The following is a 27,710-nucleotide window of genomic DNA, read 5'->3' as shown; positions in this document are numbered from 1 at the left end:
AAACTGCAGTAAACAATCTCGTATAGTTTACTCGTAATATTAAATGCCAGCTAAAATGGAAAATGCTCCATAGTGCATTCCTAGCTCCGACACGAACAATTGTAGTTTCTCCTGCTGCTTCGAGAACTCCATCCGCAGCTCCCTGAGCAGGTTGTTTCTCCCGACGACGTTGGTGGCGTTTTCCGAATACATCCGAAGTGGAACGCCACGCCTTGCGATGAAGCTTTTTAGGGTTAATACAAAACAGTTAGTCGACAAGTCAGCAACCAGTACTAGATGAACAGCCTTTGAAGCAAAACACACAAATACTGCTATATACATTTTTAAAGGAGGCCGTCCCCGAACTCGCTGTAATAGGCCGCTTATCGTAGCTGAAATTAACTAAGCCTAAAAGTATGCAATATTTTTTTCTTCTTTTTCTGCACCCATATTTATACATATTATTTATTATTTTAGTGATTTAAATATTTATTGTCCTATTTAATTTATATTATTTAATTTGTTTAGTTGAAGAAAACTATTTGTAGCCTGGGAAAGTGGTACTGAATGTCTTGTCATATTTTGTTTTGAGAAGTGGAGCTTCAGTTATCCATGAGTCTGAAAGCTCAAAAAATAGCGCCATCTATTAGTAGACTACGAAACTTGCAAGTTGCAACTTGCAAGCTGTAACGAATCACTACCCTGCAGAACTGGAGGTGTCGATTGGCCATGGGTAAGATCTTACCTTGCCGATCACTGCATGGGTACTTACTAATGTGACCCTATAGTAAACGAACGTCGAACCACCTAGTTAATAAATGTATGCGTTTTAAAGCATAAGTTCAAAATAACGGCAAGCATCGCTTTTGTTTTTGTTATTTTGTGGAAAGGGCATACACAAGATTAAAGACAAAACTTCGATTACGCTTTACATCACTGTTTGTTTACGCGTCTTTGTTTTATTTTGTGCTACTCTTTTGCTCAAACGCAGCTGTGTTTCCTGGCTGATGAAATTTTTACAAGCATTTGAGTTGAGAAGTGCAACGCGATCAATTATTAGGGGAGTTACTTAAAAAATAATTTATGTATGTATTATATGTTTAATGTGTAAAATATTAAATAAACAGATAATAAAAGAACGTCAAGCAGTTAGCATAATGTATAGTTCTACAGTGGAAAGCGACAATGCACCTAAAGAAGAGGTAGTGGAAATTATGACAGAAAATCTACGTTATGGAAATAATGACAGGGGAATGCGGCCCTAAAAAAAGAAGACAATTTCTTTGAGTTTATGAGCGGTGAGTATTTTAAAACATAATTATTTAATAATCATTATCCACTTTAATCTATTAAAACTTTTAAATCCTTTATTTCCAGATTCAATAACTGAGGACCAGTTGAGAAAGGTTTTGCAGCTAAAAAAAAAACGATTTTTTAAAACTCAAGTTGCCTTAACGTAATAAAAGTATCCGACCTATTAAAATAAAGAAAAATTAAAATTAAATAAAAACTAATTGTAATTGTAAATTTTTTTAAATTTATAATGGCCGACCCCTCCATGGGGTCCAATGAAAGTACATACTTCACCAACCCTTCAATGGGGTCCCATGTAAGTACTTATTTCACCGGCCGTTCCATGGGGTCTAATGTAAGTAGTTTCTTTAAAGACCCTAATATGTTGCACTATTTCACTAGTTCGTGGGTAATCGAGGCGGTGCCGATTGACCCTATTTGCGGACATTTCATACAAAAACGGAAATTAAACAAGTAAGAAAGCTACAGTCGAGTGCACTCGACTGTGAGATACCCGCTACCCATTTTGAATAAAAGAAATATATTTTGCGATATTTTTCTCAAAATATACCAAATATACTGCAAAAATACTAAAAATATACCAAATACTATATTTGGTATATTGATATAGTACCGCATTCAAAATATACCATAAACGGCACAATATACCAGATTGTCATCAAAAGCAACTAAGACCCCTAGTAAGTAGGCGTGTTTGCCCATACAAAAGTATTTCTTTAATAACTTCCACAATTTTTATCTGATCGCAACCAAATTTTCAGGAATCATAACTACTATAGTTATTATTGTATAAACCAAAATTGACAACTCTAGCTTTAAAATTACGCTTGTTATTCGATTTTTTTGATTTGCGGGGGCGGAAGTGGGCGTGGCAAAAATTTGAAGCAAACTTGATCTGCGTGCAAACATAACAAATGCTGTCGAAAAAAAATTATAGCTCTATCTCTTATAGTCTCTGAGATCTAGGTGTTCATACGGACAGACGGACAGACGGACAGACGGACAGACACACAGACGGACAGACGGACATGGCTATATCGTCTCGGCTGTTGACGCTGATCAAGAATATATATACTTTATAGGGTCGGAGATGCCTCCTTCTACCTGTTACATACATTTCCTGCCGGCACAAAGTTATAATACCCTTCTACCCTATGGGTAGCGGGTATAAAAACGCATGGCTAGACGCCACTTTGTAAATAGTGGTGGTCTGCTGGTAAGTGCTTATTTCACCAGCAATGAACTAGCGCTCAGAACTGCAGGGTAGTGTAGTATTCGTCTGGCCAACTAATAAGACGCACTACTTATAACAATAATACATTAAAACTCGCATACATATGGGAAAACAGAAGAAGGAGTGTAATGGGAAGGTTACATTAAACAATAGTGAAAGAGAAGAGAAAGGGAAGGAGAGGAAGGTAGGTTAACAAAGAAGACGAAGCCACTCTCTAATGCAACACAACTGTTATTGTGTGCAGAAGCCCACCCTACCGTGATCCTGCATTCAAATGCCAAAAATTAAAAGTTGGCAGGATCGCTAAAAGAAAGTGGTTCGGCTAACCTACTCCTGCTTGGTTATGCATGGTTCCAAATAAAATGATAGAATTAAACGAACATACTTAATTTATTAACATACAAGAAAAGTGATTTGAATAAACGAAATGACAAGAAAAATAAGTAAATAAATAATTTAACGGACAAACATAGTAAGTGTGTATGAGGCGGAAATTATTTAAATAACGCAAAAAAGGAAAGAATAAATAAATATATACTAAAAATAATTAACCTATAAATATAAAATATGTTCTAGCATAAGTGAAACTAAAATGATAGTTAAAATTAATTAATTTTGGTTCATTTAGAATGCATTGCTAGCACTCAGAATATAGGCAAACATTATATTGAAATTAAATGTGGATCAGCTGATGGCTGTCGCTCAAATAAATGACTTGCTATTGCCAGTCTCGCAAGGTCATTGACCGCTGGGACTGCAAACAGCTGTAGCAGCGCTATGGTCAGGGGGACCACAAGCAAACGAAAGCTTTAGCTCTAGCTCATAAGAAATCAATTAGTTAGAATGAATCAGACTTACATACAGTCGCGACTCCCACGCAGAAAGATCTTTCCTTGTGTTGGTGCTAGGGTTGTTGATAATATATCAAAATATCAATATATCGATATTTTTTTTTATAAAAATCAATATTTATATCATGATATTTTTCCCCCTGATATAACGAATATCGCGATTTTTTTTTTTTTTTATATATTTTTGATATTTCCTAATTGGTCACTTTGATTTGACCTAACTTCCTGTAAAGATGAGCGCGGCAAAAAGTTTTTTTTCGGAAGTTAAAATCATTCTGCAACCTGCAAAATTTGCAGTAAAATTGTCAAAACGAGCGGCAACTCGTCGAACTTACTATCTCACCTTAAAAACAGGCATCGGCATGTGTGTATTTCGCCGAAATTGTGCCAAGGGTTCACAATTTCGGGGAAATACACACATGCGTCTGTCTGATGTTTTTCTGGGGATTTCGTGTATTCCGTGTAAGAGATTTAATAGGCGAAATAAAATCAGGATTATATATGTTTTTATGCAGATGCATATGTTGATATAGACAAAAAAATATAATTATGTATTTATTATACATATATATAATTGTGGAGTTAAATTTTGGTTAATGAAAAAAAATAAATATATAAAAATTAAATATCAAAAATACTTGATATATCGATATTTTTGGGTGATAAATATTTTTATCAATTTTATATATTTTTGAAAAACGATATATCACTGATACGATATTTTTTAAATATCATGCAACCCTAGTTGGTGCTTGTCTGTGGTGTAGCTGTAGAGAAATAATAATTTCCGAGCTTTTTCTACTTGCTATGTAAGACGATCAAAACAAACATACATACATACACACGTATGCAGGTATGGTTGTAGCGGCGGCAATACAAAATCATTAAATTTTATAAGTAAATACAATTATACAATGAAATCTTGCCTATTTCTGTTGCCTTATATGCACTCTTAAGTGTTTGCCATTGTGACCTTGTACAATTAAACAGTGCACTATGGTCCGAATTCCCGATTTGGTGGCATAAAATCGAATATTGCATCTATCGAGCTGAAACTTGGCATACTTCATTAATAGACCACTCTAAATATTTAAGCAAACTTTCAAGTAAGACATATAGACATCATGACGTATACGTGATATTTAATTTAATTTATTATTATTTTTTTTTTTTATTTATTGCACTCTTTTTTGTCGTCGCTCAGTGTACATTGATCTATTTGACTAAATACAAATTCAGCCAGCGCGGAAGAGTGGCGCCTGCTGTCCAGCATTGGTTCTCCAACGAAGCCGAGGCTTCATATCGAGACCTCAGCGTTCGTTATTCCACAACTGGCAGACAAGCTGCCATCATTCCGTGTGCCGAAAGGCTTCCTAAAGGATCTACCAGCGATTGAACTGGCAGATCCAAACTTCTACAAAAGGGCTCAGATTGACATCTTAATTGGCGCGGATATCCTTCCGTCAGTCCTCCAGAGCGGTTCACGGCCAAACATTTGTGGCTCACTCCTTGGCCAACAAACCGTGTTTGGTTGGATTCTCACCGGCCCCGTCTCCCAGAATGTGTCGACAACTGTCTCTGCGTTTTCGACAAGAGTCGCTATCCAAGCAGACGATCAACTCGACAGACTAAGCTCCAAATTTTGGGAGGCGAAGGATATTCCGTCGAAGCTGGTTAGCTGCGAAAACACAACTTCACGCAGCAGATGTGGCAGATCTCGGGTGACTCTTCCATTCCGGAAGCCCGTCACCACTCCTAATTTTTATCTGCCTCATCATTCATTCAAACCAGATAGGCACCGACACAAAGACGAATAACATCCTCCTTCGTTTCTCTATTCGTCGTTCTGTGCTGTCCTATACTGTCCTGTTCCATGTGTCATTGACAATGTATGTTAAAGAAGCTACTGTAATAATCATCTGTTCTTATTTCGTTCCATGTTGCATGCCCTTCTCCGTGTGGATGGGCCTCAACTCGCTCGTACACATTGAGATGTACTTCTACTACATGATTGCTGCCATGGGACCCAAGTACCAAGAATTCATTTGGTGGAAGAAGTACCTGACTACCTTCCAAATATTGCAATTCGTTGCCAGCTTTACGCATCAGTTCCAGTTGCTGTTCTGCGAATGCGATTGCCCCAAGGGATTCATGGCGTGATGTTTCTGCTCCTCTTCTCGATTCTCCAACGACCTCACCTCCCTGGTGCTCGGCACTGATGTGTATCCTCACATCTTTCAACCTGGCATCCTGCCGAGCACCAACGGTTTGCCAATGGCCCAGAACTCTACATTGAGTTGGATTCTGTCCGGTCCATGTGGACAATAAATCCGTTTGCAACTCATTGCAAGGGGGGGAGGATGATGGCAGGTGTGACCACTCAAAACAGCTGAGGGTGTGGTCGCGATCGATTGATATCGATAGTGACAAAGTTAGTATACTGTGCGTGTGACCTTAGCACACGCGCAGTCACACTGATCTAGTTTATCCTCATGTTGGCCACCCTGCCCTCTTTTAGTGCTTTTTCCTAATATCATATGTTTCTATTCTCGGCACAACAAGTGCATTTCCAAGTGCAATAAAATAATTGTAAAGTTCAAATTTGTAAAGTGTTGATTTATTTATCTGAAGACGCCCCCCTACACATTTTGGTCCTTCGTGACAGAACTCAAGCACATCTAAATAATTAAAGCATTAAAGCAAGGTTGCATCTTTGACAAAAATATTTATTGATACTTTCTATCTAGGGTATCTAGTTTAAATATATAAAAAACAAATTAGGATTTTCTTCCATAAATTTTCATATGAATTATTACGGCGTTTATATAAATTGAGACTGGGTTATTACAATTTACACACTGCACAATGGTCCCAGCGCGGCATAAAATCGAAAAAAATATGAAACTATTTTTTGAATATGAACAAAATTTTGATTAATAGATATCCCAAATAAATATAAATAGACATTTTTTTGAGCTTTATTGCAACTCTGTTAATTTAGCGCGGTCATTTAACCAGCTGATTCATTGCAACCATGAAACTTGCAAAATGGCGGCAACAATTTAATTGGTCTTCTTTGCTCGTTTTTGCCACTTCTTGACATAACAATACATGTTGCACGTTCTTGCTCAAAGTATTTTTTTATAACCTTCAACAGAGAACTGATCATGTTAACTCCACACAAAAATAGAAAAGAGCTTTTTTCGTTGGTTTCATATACAAGAAAATTGTTGGCTATTTAAGTGCAGAACCTGAGTGAAAAATAGTGAAAAATTTCATGTGATTTGAATAAAAAAATACATCAATTTGAGACAAACAATAAATTTACGAATCGTAACATTAAAATTTATCTAAGGCTGATGTCAGAGTGCGAGCGAGAAGCGATGCGATAATATTGGGCGAGAACGAGCGATAAACCACTGCAACCCTTTTCATATGCAATCGCTCGAAAGATGTCAGAGTGAGAGCGAAGCGAGTTGCGAGTTCAAGCGAGAAAGCGAGAGCAAAGCGAGAGAGCAGTTTGCAACCTGCTTTATCGCTTCAACTCTCTCAGAGCGTACGATTGTTTTCTTGCATTCTTTGATTTAATTACCGTTTATTTTCAAACCTTACAAAATAACAATGTAACTCGCTTCTCGCAAAGCTCTCACTCTGACATCTTCTCGCTTTGCTCATCGCTTCTCGCATCGCTTCGCTTCGCTTCGCTTCTCGCGCGCACTCTGACATCAGCCTTAGAGTGTGCTAAGACTGCGTTCCGGTTGCGCGTCCCTCAAGTCTGTCGCTGTGTGGGTAAGTCATTGCATCGAACACGTGATTGGTTGCTCAACATTGTTAGACCTCTCGCCAAGTGGTTAGGGTGGAACTGCTCCTTCAGCAGGTTATGTGAAAATCCTGAGAAAAAAAATAAAGTGTGAAAAAGTGCACGTGGCTAAAACAAAAAAATATATACCGCAGTGAAGTGGTTGATGAAGTCTGATGCATAGATCAGTAAGTAAATATACAATGATACTGCAATGTACATTTGTTATACTGATACATTAATTGTGTTTTTTTTTCGCAAAAGTGCACCTTTGCCGTCCACTTAGCATATAGCATATGCAATAGATGGTTGTCCACTTCAGCAACAATAGCTTGGTAAGGTACTTTTCCTTCTGTTCTGCGATCTGGTAGAATGTTTAAGTCGTGATGTATATTTTCGTTGTGAACGTACCACGGTGCCCCGGTGATGGTTCTCAAGATCTTCGACTGAGCTCGCTGGACTTTGTCAATATTGCTATTGCTGGCATTCCCCCAAGGGGACTAAGGGGAGACCGAGCGTTGATAAGCCAATAAAGGCTGATGGTTTTTAGCTTTAGGGGTGTTTTTTTGGCTTCAATGTTCCGCCGCCATGTGAGTTTTCTGTCGAGGTGTACTCCTAGATATGTCACTTCGATTAATTGCGGGAGTAGAGTGTTGTTTAACATTAGCGGCGGGCAGTTTTGCATTTTTGTTCGTTGACTTTAATTCTCCAATCTAATAGCCATTTTTCAACATCGACCACATGAAGAGCTAGCTGCGCAGTTGGTTGCCTCGGGCATTTTGAGCGGCTGAGAATAGCTGTATCATCAGCAAACGTAGATGTTGTTATTCGTGTGCTTGTCGGGATGTCTGCAGTGTATAGGACGTATAGTGTTGGCCCTAGAACGCTACCTTGCGGAACTCCAGCTCCAACAGTGAAATCTTCAGATATAGCAATGTTGCATCTCAGCATTGTCTTGATCGTGTACATTAGACCGTCTAGCCAGACTCTATCAAATGCTTGAGAGACATCTAAGAATATGACAGTACAATACTCTCGTTCTTCGAACGCGTTCCGAATTTCTGATGTTATCCGGTTGACCTGCTCAATTGTTTCGTGCTTTTCACGAAACCAAAATTGGTGTGACGGGATTCCTTCCTGGAGTCTTAGTTATGTGTTTATCCGAGTCAAAACGCATTTAAGTTGGTTGCCAGTATTTAATTGTATATTTATAGATGAGGCCTGTACGTAATTTTTAGCAAATTTGTTATGATAGTGGTGCTTAATACGGCTTCTGATTAGAATTCCAGTCCCACCATGTGCTTTACCATCTGGATGATTTGTTCCGTAGAACGAATATCCTCGTAGTTGAAAACTGTATTAGTTTGTAAGGTGTGTTTCTGAAAGCTCCATTACGTCGATTTGATTGTCGAGCAGGAATTGAGCTAACTTAAGTTTGTGCTGCGAAACGCCGTTAGCGTTCGACGTAGATATCCGTAAGGAAGTCATTATTTGAATTGTTTTGAAACCAGCATTTGAATCAATAGATTTTGGTTTCGCATTAAATCTTGCATAGTTGTGCACATAAATGACATAAATTCCATAAGGCATAGCATCGAAGTTGCTTTTTGGCTGCTCCGGCGATTGATGCTGCTGAGCCATGTTCGGTTCTTGGTATGTTGATTGCAGAAATGAACTTTTTGAGGCAGGGATAGCCGGTCCTGATTTCAAAGCGCTTGCGGATGTCACACTTTTCTCAGAGTTAATAGGTCCTAGTGAGGATCTGGCTGCAGTCGAGAAGAAGACTTCAGGGTTTGATCTGGAGACTTTCAACGTTTTATTTTGGGTGCGGGCTGTAATTCCTCTCTGATGGATGCGGCATTTCAGATCCTTATAAACTGGACAACCTCTATAGTTAGCAGTGTGATTGCCACCGCAGTTGCCGCACTTTTTCGAGTTGCAGGGCCTAAACTGAAAAGATATGAAGAGATTTAGTTTTCCGATATATATATTTTTATATCATACCACACATACACATACATACATTAAAACCCCGTCCATCGAAACGAAACGCCTTAGCCAGCCGGCGGTCAAAGCACGTACATAGCACACACCACGCTGCGTCTGATTATATGATTATATCCGCTATCCATAGGGCAAAGGTATTATAACTTTGTGCCGGCAGGAAATGTATGTAACAGGTAGAAGGAGACAACTCCGATCCTTTAAAATATATATATTCGTGATCAGCGTCGACAGCCGAGATGATGTAGCCATGTCCGTCTGTCTGTCTGTCCGTATGAACACCTACAAATAGAGATCACAGAGACTATAAGAGATAGAGATATAATTGTTTTCGATAGCACTTCATATTTTGGTACACAGATCCAGTTTTTATACCCGCTACCCATAGGGTAGAAGGGTATTATAACTTTGTGCCGACAGGAAATGTATGTAACAGGTAGAAGGAGGCATCTCCGACCATTTAAAGTATATATTTTCTTGATCAGCGTCAACAGCCGAGACGATCTAGCCATGTCCGTCTGTCCGTCTGTGTGTCCGTCCGTCTGTCCGTATGAACACCTACATCTCAGAGACTATAAGAGATAGAGCTATAATTTTTTTTCGACAGCATTTGTTATGTTTGCACGCAGATCAAGTTTGTTTCAAATTTTCGCCACGCCCACTTCCGCCCCCGCAAATCAAAAAAATCGAATAACAAGTGTAATTTTAAAGCTAGAGCTACGAATTTTGGTATATACAATAATTACTGTAGTAGTTATGATTTCTGATTTGGTTGCGATCAGATACAAATTGTGGAAGTTATTAAAGAAATACTTTTGTATGGGCAAAAACGCCTACTTACTAGGGGTCTTAGGTTTGGGCTTAGGGCTTTGGCTGACAATCTGGTATGCCGTCTATGGTATATTTTGAATGGTATACTATATCGATATACCAAATATACCATTTGGTATATTTTTAGTATTTTTTTAGTATTTTCGGTATATTTTGGAAATGATACCGCAATATTTTGCCTTTATTAAAAATGGGTAGCGGGTATCTCACAGTCGAGGACACTCGACTGTAACTTTCTTACTTGTTTTTTTTTAATTTTTACCACGCTCATTTTCGCCCCTGCAAATTGACAAAAATCGAATTGCAAATGTAAGAGTCTCGAACTTTGGTTCATACAATAATATTTACAATATACAAATATACCTAATATGTCATTTAACGTTTAAGAATTTATTTTAAGAATAATGCCGAACTGTTTTGCTTTTATTCAAAATGGGTAACGGGTGTGTCACAGTTGAGCACACTTGGCTGTAGCTTTCTTACTTGTGATTTCATCACTGAAACATATTCGCCATTTAACAGTATTACGAGTGATTAGCGTAGACATGAACCTTATTTGGTCTCTTTTGAGCTACATTGGTTCAAATATCCCATACAAAAATCCTCTTTTTGGTTGGCATATAATTTAACATTTAAAAATTGTTCTTTAATTTCTGTTCTGTTCGTCGTGTTCTAATTCTGCTGTGTGTGTTTGTTAATTTTTTAAATTTTTCATTGCTTGTGCTTAAGTAGTCTGCAAATTGTTCTTGTTGGAAATCTGAATTCATTCAAAATAAAGTTAATTCTGTGTTAATTTAAATAGTAATTTACCAAAATGTTATGGATCTTCACACAAAATTAATGTTTCATTAATGTTTTTAGACAAAATACAGTTCAAATAATCGGAGTTTTCAAAAGCACTGAAAAAGAATTCTTTGACATATTGAAGCGAATTTAATGTGAAGATGTAACGAGTAACGAAGCTTGTTCGCTAAAGAAGCTGGTGGACTTGTAACGGTATGAAAGGCGTACGCGATCGCTACAGTTGTTGTCTGGTCGGATAGTTGTGGGCAAAAAAAAAATCCTTTCCGCTACGTGCTTCCATAGATTAATTACATCATTACAAAATTCGCGCACCTAAGTTGGAGGGGGAAAATGGGGAAGAGACATACAAGGACAGTCAACAAAAGAGTTGGAAGAAAATTAGAGAAAAGAGAAGTTAGGGATCTACCTTCGACTTGGAGCACTTCTCCTTTACGGTGCACTCATTGGTAAAAATCAATTTAAATTACAGGAACCCTCAGAGAAGCTCCTCTTCACTCAACCCTCCTCATACAAACGCTGCATGGTTCCAAATTTGAAAAATTACTAGCATATAATAATTTATACATTATAAACATACATAAAGAAACGGCAATTATGGTAACCAAAGAAGATATGGACGGAATAAGAAAAAAATATTTCATAAATACTTAAAAACTAAATAAATAGATAAAAATAATAAATATGAATAATAGAAATAAATAGCCAATATTTTATACAGCAATTTTTAAATATGGAACGCTAATTTACTCAAAGTTTTCATACGATATAAAACTATTTAACTATGAATCCATATCATAGTTTGACAATGGACCATCGAAAGTTCTTTCACAGTCGGAGATATGTGTGTGTGTGTTGTTTTGTTGTTGTTGTTTCAGCTGTGGAGCAAAAATTTACAAAAGCTTTATACTAACATGGTGATCTGAGCTTTTATGCCAGATGTTCCAATTGTTTTATAAACAAATATAAATTCAATTTTAAAATTGCAAATCTTCACAGTAAACAACAAGTAAGAAAGCTACAGTCGAGTGTACTCGACTGTGAGATACCCGCTACCCATTTTGAATAAAAGAAATATATTTTGCGGTATTTTTCTCAAAATATACCGATTATACTACAAAAAAATATACCAAATGGTATATTTTGTATATCGATATAGTACCGCATTCAAAATATACCATAGACGGCACAATATACCAGACTGTTAGCCAAAGTAACTAAGACGCCTACTAGTAAGTAGGCGTTTTTGCCCATACAAAAGTATTTCTTTAATAACTTCGGCAGTTTTTATCTGATCGCAACCAAATTTTCACGAATCATAACTACTATAGTAATTATTGTATATACCAAAATTCGCTTTAAAATTATGCTTGTTAGTCGATTTTTTTGATTTGCGGAGGCGAAAGAGGGCGTGGCAAAAAATTTAAAACAAACTTGATCTGCGTGCAAACATAACAAATGCTGTCGAGAAAAAATTATAGCTCTATCTCTTATAGTCTCTGAGATCTAGGTGTTCATACGGACAGACGGACAGACACACAGACGGACAGACAGACAGACGGACATGGCTAGATCGTCTCGGCTGTTGACGCTGATCTAGAATATATATACTTAATGGGGTCGGAGATGCCTCCTTCTACCTGTTACATACATTTCCTGCCGGCACAAAGTTATAATACCCTTCTACCCTATGGGTAGCGGGTATAAAAATATTTACGGACAAGATACATGTAGAATAACTTTATAGTAACTAATGAAGTTTATTTACATCTGTTACATAGTATAACATACGTTAATTCACAACACAGTTTATCATCTAACATATATTCATGAACCAAATATATTCATCCAAAAGATCAATATAACACTGCGTGCCCTCTGATTTAAAAAAAAAATCAGTGCATTAATATTATATCATATACATATATAAACTTTACATCTGCCGTGACCTGCCTTTTTGGACGGCACCATAGAAACTTCAAAGTTTCTCCCGCCTATCGCCTGTTGGCTGCTGGCCTTAATGGGGTGGGTGATTTCACACAAATTTTTCTTGCATTATTCACTATTTATTTGACTATTTATTTTAGCTTTTATTTGGCGATCGTTGCACTTTATTTTTTTTTCAATCTATATTTTATATCACCACGATAATATTAGTCCGTGACTTGCGAGAAACCCAATCAGGTATAAACAAGTAAGAAAGCTACAGTCGAGTGTACTCGACTGTGAGATACCCGCTACCCATTTTAAATAAAAGCAATAAATTTTGCGGTATTATTCTCAAAATATACAAAATATACTGCAAAAATGCTAAAAAATATACCAAATGGTATACTATATGTGGTATATCGGTGTAGTACCGCATTCAAAATATACCATAGACGGCACAATATACCAGATTGTCAGCCAAAGCAACCAAGACCACTAGTAAGTAGGCGCTTTTGCCCATACAAAAGTATTTCTTTAATAACTTCCAAAATATTTATCTGATCGCAACCAAATTCTCAGGAATCATACATAACTACTATAGTTATTATTGTACATATATACCAAAACTGTAGCTTTTAAATTACGCTTGTTATTCGATTTTTTTGATTTGCGGGGGCGGAAGGGGGCGTGGCAAAAATTTGAAACAAACTTGATCTGCGTGCAAACATAACAAATGCTGTCGAAAAAAAATTATAGCTCTATCTCTTATAGTCTCTGAGATCTAGGTGTTCATACGGACAGACGGACAGACACACAGACGGACAGACAGACAGACGGACATGGCTAGATCGTCTCGGCTGTTGACGCTGATCTAGAATATATATACTTAATGGGGTCGGAGATGCCTCCTTCTACCTGTTACATACATTTCCTGCCGGCACAAAGTTATAATACCCTTCTACCCTATGGGTAGCGGGTATAAAAATATATATGGCGTGTCAATAGGACATTAAACTTTGCTGCATTCTTGCCCTCCTATTTATTCTTTGACATTCACAGTCTCGCGAAAATCTTTCTACGATGTTGTCAAGCCTCACACATAGATGGCGCTAATTAATTTCTCCTAACTAATTACATATATCCAACAAGTTTATACTAACACTAAACAATTATTATACATCTAACATTTAATTAACAAAAATTGTATTTTTAATATATATAAACGTAACTTTAATAAATATATTACATTAACTACTTTTTTTACACATAGTGCCGTGGCGCTGCACTATGGGGCATTTTCCATTTTAGCTGGCATTTAATATTACGAGTAAACCATACGAGATTTTTTACTGCAGTTTTCGGTATTATGTTACTATATTCCCAAGGAATCTATCATAGAAAAGTGGGCGTGGCCACACCTCTACCGCACCCAAGAATCGGAAACAATTGAATATTACGGACACCTATAGAGTTAGTATTATAAAATTTGTACACCAATATATACTTACCCTTCAGAATTCGACACGCCCCTTAAAATTTTTCCCCGCCCCTTCCGCCCTCAAAATTTAAAAAAAATTGAATATTTTGAGCAATTTTAGAGCAAACGACCCCATTCTTGGAAGACATAATGTAAATCCTATCCCGGATGTGCACTGAATAACAAAGTTCACTCAAAAAAAAATATGCAAACTTAGCAAGCGTGCTTTCGGATGCAACAACTGACTTTACAGCTGTTATGCTCAAAAGAGCTGTTAGATATACATGTTTTTGGTATGAGCCATAACAGTTTGATGTTCTGTTAATGCATTGACATTAACATTTTTCTAATTGGAACACTTTTCAAAAACGCCTAAATGCCAGCTAAAATGGAAAATGCCCCATAGTGCGCTGGCGTTCTCCAATAGCCAAAAAAATCTTTGCCTACTTTTAGGCCCATCCAAGAAATTATTGCGGTCCAAGCGACCACTACAAAGATTGAGTAAGAATTATTTCCTCTGACACCTCTGATAAAGTTAACTCTACGCACATACCTCACGTACCTTATTTCCTCTTATAATCCACAATTTATTGTCGCAATACAAATTTGGTTGCTCTTCTAAACGCATTTTCAGACGCGTTTAATTTTAATCCAATAAGAATTAAAAGCCGCTCAAATCCAACAATTCAATCTCCTTCTGCGGCACCTATGGTAGTGGAATAGATGATATTAATTGATTTAAACGTGAAAAGAATTTATGCTCACGTTGACACATTTTTAAAGTTCATCGGCGAAAGAAGAAGAAATTTGGGAAAGGATTCTTCTTTTTATTAGGGGTATGGTAGTTCTAATGGTAACACATGTATACAGCTGTTGATAACAAAAAAGGATGGTGATTTTACTTATTAATTGAACAACGAATCTACACAAAACAATTTATAAAATTATAATCTTTTTATGATTTATTGCCACGCCCACTTCCGCCCCCGCAAATCAAAAAAATCGAATAACAAGTGTAATTTTAAAGCTAGAGCTACGAATTTTGGTATATACAATAATTACTGTAGTAGTTATGATTTCTGATTTGGTTGCGATCAGATACAAATTGTGGAAGTTATTAAAGAAATACTTTTGTATGGGCAAAAACGCCTACTTACTAGGGGTCTTAGGTTTGGGCTTAGGGCTTTGGCTGACAATCTGGTATGCCGTCTATGGTATATTTTGAATGGTATACTATATCGATATACCAAATATACCATTTGGTATATTTTTAGTATTTTTTTAGTATTTTCGGTATATTTTGGAAATGATACCGCAATATTTTGCCTTTATTAAAAATGGGTAGCGGGTATCTCACAGTCGAGGACACTCGACTGTAACTTTCTTACTTGTTTTTTTTTAATTTTTACCACGCTCATTTTCGCCCCTGCAAATTGACAAAAATCGAATTGCAAATGTAAGAGTCTCGAACTTTGGTTCATACAATAATATTTACAATATACAAATATACCTAATATGTCATTTAACGTTTAAGAATTTATTTTAAGAATAATGCCGAACTGTTTTGCTTTTATTCAAAATGGGTAACGGGTGTGTCACAGTTGAGCACACTTGGCTGTAGCTTTCTTACTTGTGATTTCATCACTGAAACATATTCGCCATTTAACAGTATTACGAGTGATTAGCGTAGACATGAACCTTATTTGGTCTCTTTTGAGCTACATTGGTTCAAATATCCCATACAAAAATCCTCTTTTGGTTGGCATATAATTTAACATTTAAAAATTGTTCTTTAATTTCTGTTCTGTTCGTCGTGTTCTAATTCTGCTGTGTGTGTTTGTTAATTTTTTAAATTTTTCATTGCTTGTGCTTAAGTAGTCTGCAAATTGTTCTTGTTGGAAATCTGAATTCATTCAAAATAAAGTTAATTCTGTGTTAATTTAAATAGTAATTTACCAAAATGTTATGGATCTTCACACAAAATTAATGTTTCATTAATGTTTTTAGACAAAATACAGTTCAAATAATCGGAGTTTTCAAAAGCACTGAAAAAGAATTCTTTGACATATTGAAGCGAATTTAATGTGAAGATGTAACGAGTAACGAAGCTTGTTCGCTAAAGAAGCTGGTGGACTTGTAACGGTATGAAAGGCGTACGCGATCGCTACAGTTGTTGTCTGGTCGGATAGTTGTGGGCAAAAAAAAAATCCTTTCCGCTACGTGCTTCCATAGATTAATTACATCATTACAAAATTCGCGCACCTAAGTTGGAGGGGGAAAATGGGGAAGAGACATACAAGGACAGTCAACAAAAGAGTTGGAAGAAAATTAGAGAAAAAAGAAGTTAGGTTAGATCTACCTTCGACTTGGAGCACTTCTCCTTTACGGTGCACTCATTGGTAAAAATCAATTTAAATTACAGGATCCCTCAGAGAAGCTCCTCTTCACTCAACCCTCCTCATACAAACGCTGCATGGTTCCAAATTTGAAAAATTACTAGTATATAATAATTTATACATTATAAACATACATAAAGAAACGGCAATTATGGTAACCAAAGAAGATATGGACGGAATAAGAAAAAAATATTTCATTAATACTTAAAAACTAAATAAATAGATAAAAATAATAAATATGAATAATAGAAATAAATAGCCAATATTTTATACTACAATTTTTAAATATGGAACGCTAATTTACTCAAAGTTTTCATACGATATAAAACTATTTAACTATGAATCCATATCATAGTTTGACAATGGACCATCGAAAGTTCTTTCACAGTCGGAGATATGTGTGTGTGTGTTGTTTTGTTGTTGTTGTTTCAGCTGTGGAGCAAAAATGTACAAAAGCTTTATACTAACATGGTGATCTGAGCTTTTATGCCAGATGTTCCAATTGTTTTATAAACAAATATAAATTCAATTTTAAAATTGCAAATCTTCACAGTAAACAACAAGTAAGAAAGCTACAGTCGAGTGTACTCGACTGTGAGATACCCGCTACCCATTTTGAATAAAAGAAATATATTTTGCGGTATTTTTCTCAAAATATACCGATTATACTGCAAAAATACTAAAAAAATATACCAAATGGTATAGTTTGTATATCGATATAGTACCGCATTCAAAATATACCATATACGGCACAATATACCAGATTGTTAGCCAAAGTAACTAAGACGCCTAGTAAGTAGGCGTTTTTGCCCATACAAAAGTATTTCTTTAATAACTTCGGCAGTTTTTATCTGATCGCAACCAAATTTTCAGGAATCATAACTACTATAGTAATTATTACCAAAATTCGCAACTTTAGATTTTAAAATTATGCTTGTTAGTCGATTTTTTTGATTTGTGGAGGCGGAAGTGGGCGTGGCAAAAATTTGAAACAAACTTGATCTGCGTGCAAACATAACAAATGCTGTCGAAAAAAAATTATAGCTCTATCTCTTAAAGTCTCTGAGATCTAGGTGTTCATACGGACAGACGGACAGACACACAGACGGACAGACAGACGGACAGACGGACATGGCTAGATCGTCTCGGCTGTTGACGCTGATCTAGAATATATATACTTAATGGGGTCGGAGATGCCTCCTTCTACCTGTTACATACATTTCCTGCCGGCACAAAGTTATAATACCCTTCTACCCTATGGGTAGCGGGTATAAAAATGTTTACGGACAAGATTCATGTAGAATAACTTTATAGTAACTAATGAAGTTTATTTATATCTGTTACATAGTATAACATACGTAACACACACACAACACAGTTTTTCATCTAACATATATTCATGAACCAAATATATTCATCCAAAAGAACAATATAACACTGCGTGCCGTCTGATCAGAGCATTAATATCATTTATGTAAACTTTATATCTGCCGTAAGCAATATTTAACCTGCCTTTTTGGACGGCAAAGTTTCCTTCAAAGTTTCTCTCCGCCTGTCGCCTGTTGGCTGCTGGCCTTAATGGGGTGGGTGATTTCACACAAATTTTTCTCGCACTATTCACTATTTATTTGACTATTTATTTTAGCTTTTATTTGGCGATCGTCGCACTTTATTTTTTTTCAATCTATATTTTATATCACCACGACAAAATTAGTCCGTGACTTTCGAGAAACCCAATCAGGTATAAAATAAAATATATGGCTTGTCAATAAGACATTAAACTTTGCTGCATTCTTGCTCTCCTATTCTTTCACATTCACAGCACTAACCATACAATACATCGTATTGTATTGTATGGTTAGTGTTCTCAGTCTCGCGAAAATCTTTCTACGATGTTGCCAAGCCTCACACATAGATGGCGCTAATTAATTTCTCCTAACAAAATACATATATCCAACAAGTTTATACTAACACTAAACAATTATTATACATCTAACAATTAATTAACAAAAATTGCATTTTACATTACTATTATTACATTAACTACTTTTTTACACGAAATGCCGTGGCGCTGGCGTTTTCCAATAGCCAAAAATTCTTTGCCTACATTTAGGCCCATCCAAGAAATTATTGCGGTCCAAGCGACCACTACAAAGATTGAGTAGAATTATTTCCTCTGACACCTCTGATAAAGTTAACTCTACGCACATACCTCACGTACCTTATTTCCGCCTATAAGCCACAATTTATTGTGTCTTAGTCGCAATACAAATTTGGTTGCTCTTTTAAATGCATTTTCAGATGCCTTTAATTTTAATCCAATAAGAATTAAAAGCCGCTCAAATCTAACAATTCAGTCTCCTTCTGCGGAACCTATGGTAGTGGAATAGATGATATTAATTGATTTAAACGTGAAAAGAATTTATGCTCACGTTGACACATTTTTAAAGTTCATCGGCGAAAGAAGAAGAAATTTGGGAAAAGATTATTCTTTTTATTATTTATAAAATTATAATCTTTTTAGGATTTATTGCACAACATTTCAAATTTCAAATGCAATCAATCACTTACAGAGTAAATTCTTCATCGTGTTCTTGACAGTTGCATGTTGACTGAAATAAAATTAATATACTAATGATATTCTGTATAACATGTAATAAATCTACATATATATTTGGAATATTTCTATAGAACTACAATCAAAATATACCAGAGAGTGCAGAATATAACAGATTGCCAGCCAAAGCAGCTAAGTCCCCATTGGTAAAATTTGTCATACTAAAGTTTTTCTTTGATAACTTCCAGAATTTGTAACCGATCAGAACCAAATTCTCACGAATCATAAATACTGTAGTTTCCTACCGAGTATACAAACTACAGTTTTTTTTATACTATGTTGAGGAAGATTGGAAAAACAGATTGTCTATCTGAATGTCGGTTTCTTGAACCATATGTCAACTTTGTACTGGGCTTGTTAAAAAGAAATTATTTGATTTAATATTAGACGTACCTTTTTATTGCTATTATTGAAGGAGAATATAATCACAGTGTGCGTTTCTGATATAAAAGTATATTTCTGCAGGAAACTGTACTCATCTCCTTTGACTCCACGACAATATATTTAGTATTTCCACTTTAGCAGATTTTATTCCCATCTTAGCTCTGTTCGCTGTGCTTTGTTGAAATTAAAATGATCACTGACATGAATGTTATAATCTCGTATTCAAGCAATGAATAAGTGCAGTTTCATAAATAATATATAAATATGTATATATAGTACATACAGTGATCATTCGCGGTTTATATCAACGCAAGTAAAAACTGACTTCACTAAGTTTGAAAATTGTGTGGTCTAAATAAACGTTTTTAAATGTTTATGGATTAAAATAACAGTTTTTAAAAAATCGAAATTATAATTTTCACTTTTTATTATTATCAGTTCAACGAATGCTCACTGTAAATTCGTGTAAAACTCAGCTTATAGTTATTATCAGCAAGAGAGAAGAATTGCTCAGAGAATGCTGATAATATACATGCAAGTATATATTCCTTGAGAGCGCAAGTCATGGATCTCATAGAATGTCAGAGAACCGAAAGTCGTTTATATTTTGAAATATTGTATTATTACTGCATTAATATAGCAAAATTACCAAGCGAGAAAAAACTTAGTACTGAAAACCGACATCTAGTAAAAAAAAAAGTAGTATTGGAAATCGAAATCCAATAAAAATAAACTTTGGCTTAAAAATATACTTCTAATTAGAACAAACTTAGTATTAACAAGTAAGAAAGTTACAGTCGAGTGTGCTCGACTGTGAGATACCCGCTACCCATTTTTAATAAAGGCAAAATATTGCGGTATCATTTTCAAAATATACCGAAAATACTAAAAAAAAATACTAAAAATATACCAAATGGTATGTTTGGTATATCGATATAGTACACCATCCAAAATATACCATAGACGGCACAATATACCAGATTGTTAGCCAAAGTAACTAAGACGCCTAGTAAGTAGGCGTTTTTGCCAATACAAAAGTATTTCTTTAATAACTTCCACAATTTTTATCTGATCGCAACCAAATTTTCACTAATCATAACTACTTCAGTATATACCAAAATTCGTAGCTCTAGCTTTAAAATTACAATTGTTATTCAATTTTTTTGATTTGCGGGGGCGGAAGTGGGCGTGGCAAAAATTTGAAACAAACTTGATCTGCGTGCAAACATAACAAATGCTGTCGAAAAAAAATTACAGCTCTATCTTTTATAGTCTCTGAGATCTAGGTGTTCATACGGACGGACGGATGGACGGACAGACGGACTTGGCTATATCGTCTCGGCTGTTGACGCTGATCAAGAATATATATACTTTATAGGGTCGGAGATGCCTCCTTCTACCTGTTACATACATTTCCTTTCGGCACAAAGTTATAATACCCTTCTACCCTATGGGTAACGGGTATAAAAATTGACATCTAACAAATTTCTTTATTTTATTTATAAACTTCTTTTTGCTCTCGAGTGAAAAATATAGTGCAAATAATTTGTAATTATTCTCGAAATTACCCCAACATTAGTATCTGTACTGACAACCAATTGCAAATTCTTTTTGCTAAAAGAAATATATTGGCGTTATTAGCCTTATCAATACTTACATGACAACGTCTTATTAAAACTTAAGTGACAAATTGATTGCATTCATTTAACTCGTGTAGCAAGTATTTCCTGTTAAGTTTCAGATCAAGATCAATACACTCCACTGTAATTTTCTAACTTGTTTTTTTATTTGTTATAAATAAATCTTTAAAAAAATATTTAAAAATCGTATTTTTAATATGTAATTTACATTTTCCTTATTGTAATTAAGATTAAATTAGCCGCTTTATTTAGTTGTCATTTGTTTACTCAATTTTACTTTAAACAAAGGTGTCTTTAAGTGGTGCTATCTTTGCTAATTCGGATCTTTTGTGCATAGATTTTTGGTGTAAGATTTATCTATCTATCTCGGAACATTTGTGCATAAATCTTTTTGTTTGTTAAGTATATTTTTTATTATAATCTTGGCATAACCTCTTTGATTTTCCACAGATTAAAATGAAGCTGGTAATATTATTTTTGACATTGATCTGGCAAATCTTGGTCACCCAAGGCATTGAAAACTGTGGATGCCAATTGATCAGTAACCAAAATGAGCGCACAGCTGACTGCTCAAACAGCTTTAAAATAAACTATGACTGCCTATCGCATTTTAGACCAACTGAACTGATATTACAAAATAATGGTTTAACGGAGATACCACCACAATTGTTTCAGTATAACTTCAATAATGTTCAGCAACTTGATCTTTCTTACAATGCGATTAAGAATTTGCCTGACAATTCGATGCACTTTTTTGAAGACTTAAAGACCTTTAACGTGAGCTGCAATTCTTTGAAGAATCCATTGGAATTGTTGGCGATAAGAAACGACGTCGAAATCTTTATTGCCAACAATGTGTTCAAGTGCAAATGCGAAGAGCCGAAACTCTTCGAACTTAATGAACGTATAAAAGTAAGTAGGGATTATAAGTACATATTTTTGTTTTTAAGTTTAATTCATGTCAATTAATTTTGCAGAAGCAAAAGAAGCAAAAAACAACTTTGTATTGCCTTCGTGATGATCTTGATGAAACACAGAAGAGTATTGCTCTGACCGCAAAATGTAACATTCCCGAGGAGCCCCAAAAGCATTGGAAGCAAAAAGCGATTCAAATGGGCAAAGTAGTTATTATATGCTTTGCTATATTAATTTTTGCACAGATAATTCAAGATTTGTGGTATGCATGTCGTGAAACTCAAAAAACCAAAAATGACACTCAAACTGAGCAGCTGATCGTGTGAATTGTTTACGCCCGCTCAGTGCATTTGAATTAGGGGCTGTCCATATATTACGTAATCACTTAGGGGATGGGAGGGGGTCAAGGAAATGATTATGTTTGATTACATGGGGAGGGAGGGGTCTTGGACAATGATTACGTAATCATTTTGTAAAAATTTTGTTGTTAAAAGTATTTATTCAAAAATTGGTTTAGAGCCGATTAATCTGTCGATAAGTACCGAATGAAATAATTCATATAAATGTAGCTGTGAGCTTCGATTGGAAATTAAAGAAACCCCTTCACCATGTGGCTGGACGGCGAAAGGGAGAATGCCTAGTAATTCAGTCATATGAAGGATGTGAAGACCTCGAATGGCTTGACGAGGACTATGTAGACGACGAAGTCGAAGATGATACCTGCGGATATAAAGAGATTTTGACAAGCCAACTTCCAATAATAAAAAATATTAAAGATTGGCTGGAATCTCTTTTTGAAAATACAGATTAAAAGAACAATTTTTCATATTTTTCTTTTTTTGTGATTACGTAATCATTGTTAGGGGGGGGGGGGGAATGACTTTTGTTTACCAGGGGGGGAGGGGGTCAAAAATCGCAGAAAACGTGGACAGCCCCTTATAGTATTTAATAGTTTATCTGCAAAGCCAATCGACAGCTTTAATCTTATGAAGTATATACATATATCAGCTTTCAAAATTATGTGTTCTCATATTATATTTAATGAACAAAACTGAATTAGGTGTAAAATTACATTATATAAAGAAATAAAACCCGAAATCTGGTCTTAAACAGAATTTTTTTTTTATGAATTTTAGGGATTTTCCTAACATACATATTCATGACAAATTTTCATAAAAATATGCATATAATTTTCAGCTCTTATTCAAATACATATAACATTAAAGCTTCAACATTTGGTATATTTCAAGAATAATATCGCACTTTTATTCAAAATGGTTAGCGGGTATCTCACAGTCGAGCACACGCAACAGTAATTTTCTTACTTGTTTTCTATTAATCAAGAAGCTAATAAATCTTTTAATAAATATTTTAAAATCGTATTTTTTAAATATAATTTACATTTTCCTTATAGTAACAAAGATTAAATTAGGCGCTTTATTTACTCAATTGTTTTATTTGTTTACTCAATTTTATTTAAATCAAAGCTGTCTTTGAAAGCTGTCTTTGGTGTTATCTTTGCTAATTCGGATCTTTTGTACACAAAACGTTTTGTTTGTTAAGTACATGTTTTATTATAATCTTGGCATAACCTATTTGATTTTCCACACATTAAAATGAGGCTGGTACAATTATTACAAATATGCATATAATTTTCAGCTCCTTTAAAAATATTTGTAACAATTAAAACTTCTACATTGAATAATAGGAGAACAAGACAAAACTTTTCCTTCTTTTCTCAGCGGGTTTCAAGCTATAAGCATTAATTGAAAACATATGCAGCTTGGAGTTGTCGTAAAAAAAAGTGTTGCATACTTTTGGGCTTTCAATATAAAGCTCTTGCTTGCAATATTGAGCCACCCTAATGCTGAGCCATAGAGCTTTTTACAACTAAGCTGCGCGAAAGCGTTTTGTGTGAAAAGCGCAGCATTTTTATGCGCATCAAAGCTCTCGCCATTGCTAGGGGAGGGGCCATAAAACGCTGCCCCACTTTCAGTATATATTTATGTGGCACACACACACACAGATGCACACATGCACATACATAGGCGTCGCAGGAAAGTGGGTCAAGTAACTCGCTGCTGCCCTTGGCACGGTGAATTTGTCCTTGATGCCTGCCACCGGATTCAGAATGAATACATGGCATTGGCTACAGATACACACACACACACACACACACACACACATTCCCAATTACATTTAAGCTATGTATCTGCGCTCTTTTAACGGTCCATCAATTTGATAAGCAATTTTGCATAAAATTGATAAGCAATAAACATTTTCACAGCTCAAGTTGCTCTGCAATTTTCATCAAGTTGAATTAATGCATACATATGCTACCTATGTATGTACATACAAACTTAATACATACATACGTATTATGTGTACATAAATTTGTGCTGAAAATGCCGAATGTAGGTCAACATATTTTTTCGTTGCTGCCTCAGGTTGCGTCGTGCCCCATTTATGTTAATATCAAAGCTGCAAGTTACCCCACTAAACGCATTTTATTTACAAATAACATGCATACTTTTATTAAGCATATAACCTATAAATAGGAATTATTTATTTAATTCAGGTATTAGCATAAAAGCATAAATTAAGAATTGGTTTCATTCTGCTAAAAGTTGTCCGACAATATGTTTTAAAAAGCTTTAAACTCCAACTGGTTTTTGTATTTTTAAATGACATAAAAATACAATTATTGAAAAATAATTATTTATAAATTTATATAAAAAAATAATATAATATTTTTTGGTTTGTTTTATATGAGCACACATTGAATAATACATTTTCAGTATGTATGTTTCTCCTTTAAACAATCATCTAGATTTTTATACTCGCTAGTATATTTTGTTTTGTATATTTTTAATGTTGTAGTATATTAGTATATAAAATAGATAGCTTTCGATATATTTCAAAATCTCTAGCGGTGGATTAATTTGGTATATTTTAAGTATAATAACAACCTTTTTTCTTTCATTCAAAACGCATTATATATAATATTTTAAATGTTTTAGTATACCAAGATACCAAATATAGCTTTTGTTTACATTCAAAATAAGTAGAATGTATCTCAGAGTCGATCAGCAGTTTTCTTTCTTGTTACTAGAAAATATTATTATGAAAATCAAACTATAATTCTGACGTAAAGAATGCAATTATAGATTTAATTTATTCAAGATCATAATAATTCTTAATTCTTATCCGTTTCAACTGTTTATTTTCTCTAATTCTAGATGCCTTCTTGTTCGACTTGTTTAGGCAATTAGAGCCAGTTGAAAGTTCACAATGTCAACAATTATAATAATAACAAATTTAGTTGTCTCCCTGCTGACAGCTGGATGCAGCTCTTTTCTTTTTCTTTCTTATCATGATTGGAGTGGGGGCAAACTGGGGTTGCTGCAGCAAACCATTTCGCTATTTGCTTGTCAAACGTTTTCAAAACAATGGAAATGTTTGTACGTCTTCTTCTTTGCTAGCTGGCTGGCTGCATTGTGTCTGCTTTCCACGAAAATTTATGACCAAATGTCAACAGTGCCACGCACAAAGAGCATGTTTCGATGTGTGGCAACTTGCAACTGGTAACTGGGAGCGGCAATTGAATTGCTGCATGCCGCATGCCGCATGCCGCATTCGTTGATCGGTGAAATTAGTTTGTTAGCCATGTCAAGTTTTTCTTTCAGCCAGGTGCCCATTTGACCCCCTCCCCAAGCTCACGCTTCCTAAGCGGGGAGGCAAAGAAAACCGGTTGTCAAAATGCTGGACATGACATAAATTTGTATCTGCAACGTGGCAACTTGCAGCTTGATGTCTTGTAATGCCAACGCTCATCTTTCGTCTAGAATTTATGCTTCCTGGCGCTGACATGTGCACATCAATCAGCTAAAGAGAGGGAGAGAGGGAGATAGGGGAGACCAAAAGGAAGAGAGAGAGCGGTAGAGACGACCCTGAGCGATTCCCCATTTGGTTAACTTGATTTTCATTATGATTTCAGTTTTGCTTCCAACACAAAACGCAAACAATGGCAAGCGCCCAGGTAAACATCACCTCAACATTCTACATTCAACATTCAACATTCTAATGAGCCAGCACGCAACCTTGCCTCCCCTGCGTGCCCCCAACGTTGGAGTGACCAGCGATCCATGCGACGCTTGCCACTGACAACCTTGATGGACAACTGAGCACACAGTTGCCTGCCACAAGCTGTGTCCATGGACAACTCGACATGCGCCTCACTCTGTTGCCTCTTGACCGAAAGATACATTTGTATCTTCCTATCGATGGATACATTAATCGATAATCTATATCTATATCTATATCTATATCTATATCTATATCTATATCTATATCTATATCTATATCTATATCTATATCTATATCTATATCTATATCTATATCTATATCTATATCTATATCTATATCTATATCTATATCTATATCTATATCTATATCTATATCTATATCTATATCTATATCTATATCTATATCTATATCTATATCTATATCTATATCTATATCTATATCTATATCTATATCTATATCTATATCTATATCTATATCTATATCTATATCTATATCTATATCTATATCTATATCTATATCTATATCTATATCTATATCTATATCTATATCTATATCTATATCTATATCTATATCTATATCTATATCTATATCTATATCTATATCTATATCTATATCTATATCTATTATATTATTATTGTGCTTATCAATTGACCATATTGAACAAGTCAGGCTCAATGAGCTCTTTGTTGGTAATGGCGATAATGGAAAGTTGGCAACCCGTTGTTATCCATCAGAATAAGCAGAAAGAAAAAACCAAATTGAATGGAAATGTAATGACATACCCAACCATACACACTTGCATACATTTGTACATACTTTGTTACGTACATGTATTCATACTTATGTATTTTGAAAATCCGGTTTCGAACTGAATCGAATCAAAATCACTCACACTCACGTAACATGAATACAAAAAGCGAGAAAAAATAAAAGCAGCGCCCTACCAAACAGCAGCAGCAGCAGCTACAACAAAGACAACAGCAGATAAAAATAAAATTACAACAACAGCAAACAAAATACAGTTTTACCCAAAAAGAAATCAAGAAATCCGGTTTCCATTTCATCAAAATGCAATAAAATTACAAATTTATCTGGCAAGTGTCGCAAGACGAAGCCTAGTTACATACAGTAATATTACACATACGACGATATGCCACAGGACACACAGTCCACGCAGTCACTGTGGCACTATTAATAATTATGTATGTGAAAAACTTTGCTAGCCACCCACTGCATGGACCCACTTGGCTCATTCCAATCAGACTGTGTGTGTATTGAGGCCGCTGTTAGCTAACAGTAGTTCCCGTTCTAATTGTCAATGCTCGCTCTCTTACAATGTTAAGCTATGCTCTCACAAATGCACACACACGCACACTCACACACGCATAGACTGTGGAACATAGAAACTCTCTTTGTTAGAGTGAGTTAGCAGCACAATGATTCGCTCTCTCAG

General features: G+C 35.3%; 1 protein-coding gene and 2 long non-coding RNA genes across 12 annotated transcripts in view; 2 read left to right on the top strand and 1 right to left on the bottom strand.

Moving 5' to 3' along the window:
- The window catches only part of LOC117574602 (uncharacterized), a 71,033-nt gene extending 48,508 nt beyond the window's left edge, over positions 1–22,525 (top strand). For all 9 annotated transcript variants that reach the window (XM_052007295.1, XM_052007300.1, XM_052007299.1 and 6 more), the window contains one exon: positions 22,234–22,525. In XM_052007295.1, coding sequence (XP_051863255.1) covers positions 22,234–22,497 — 264 coding nt within the window. In that variant the 3' untranslated portion in view covers positions 22,498–22,525. The remainder of the gene's footprint in view (positions 1–22,233) is intronic.
- The window catches only part of LOC117574603 (uncharacterized), a 67,855-nt gene that overhangs the window by 13,002 nt on the left and 27,143 nt on the right, over positions 1–27,710 (bottom strand). The window contains exon 1 of one of the 2 annotated variants that reach the window (XR_007955333.1): positions 19,626–19,656. The exons of the other annotated variant lie outside the window; for it this stretch is intronic. This is a non-coding gene — a long non-coding RNA (uncharacterized LOC117574603). Of the gene's footprint in view, positions 1–19,625; positions 19,657–27,710 lie in introns of those variants that run through there. 2 annotated transcript variants of the gene reach the window in all.
- Positions 1,019–1,449, top strand: LOC127566003 (uncharacterized). The gene is made up of 3 exons (XR_007955340.1): positions 1,019–1,064; positions 1,129–1,277; positions 1,357–1,449. It is a non-coding gene; the product is annotated as an uncharacterized LOC127566003 (long non-coding RNA).

Source organism: Drosophila albomicans, chromosome 2R (genome assembly GCF_009650485.2).
Source record: "Drosophila albomicans strain 15112-1751.03 chromosome 2R, ASM965048v2, whole genome shotgun sequence".
Classification (NCBI taxonomy): domain Eukaryota; kingdom Metazoa; phylum Arthropoda; class Insecta; order Diptera; family Drosophilidae; genus Drosophila; species Drosophila albomicans.
This window is presented reverse-complemented; position numbering and strand designations above follow the sequence as displayed.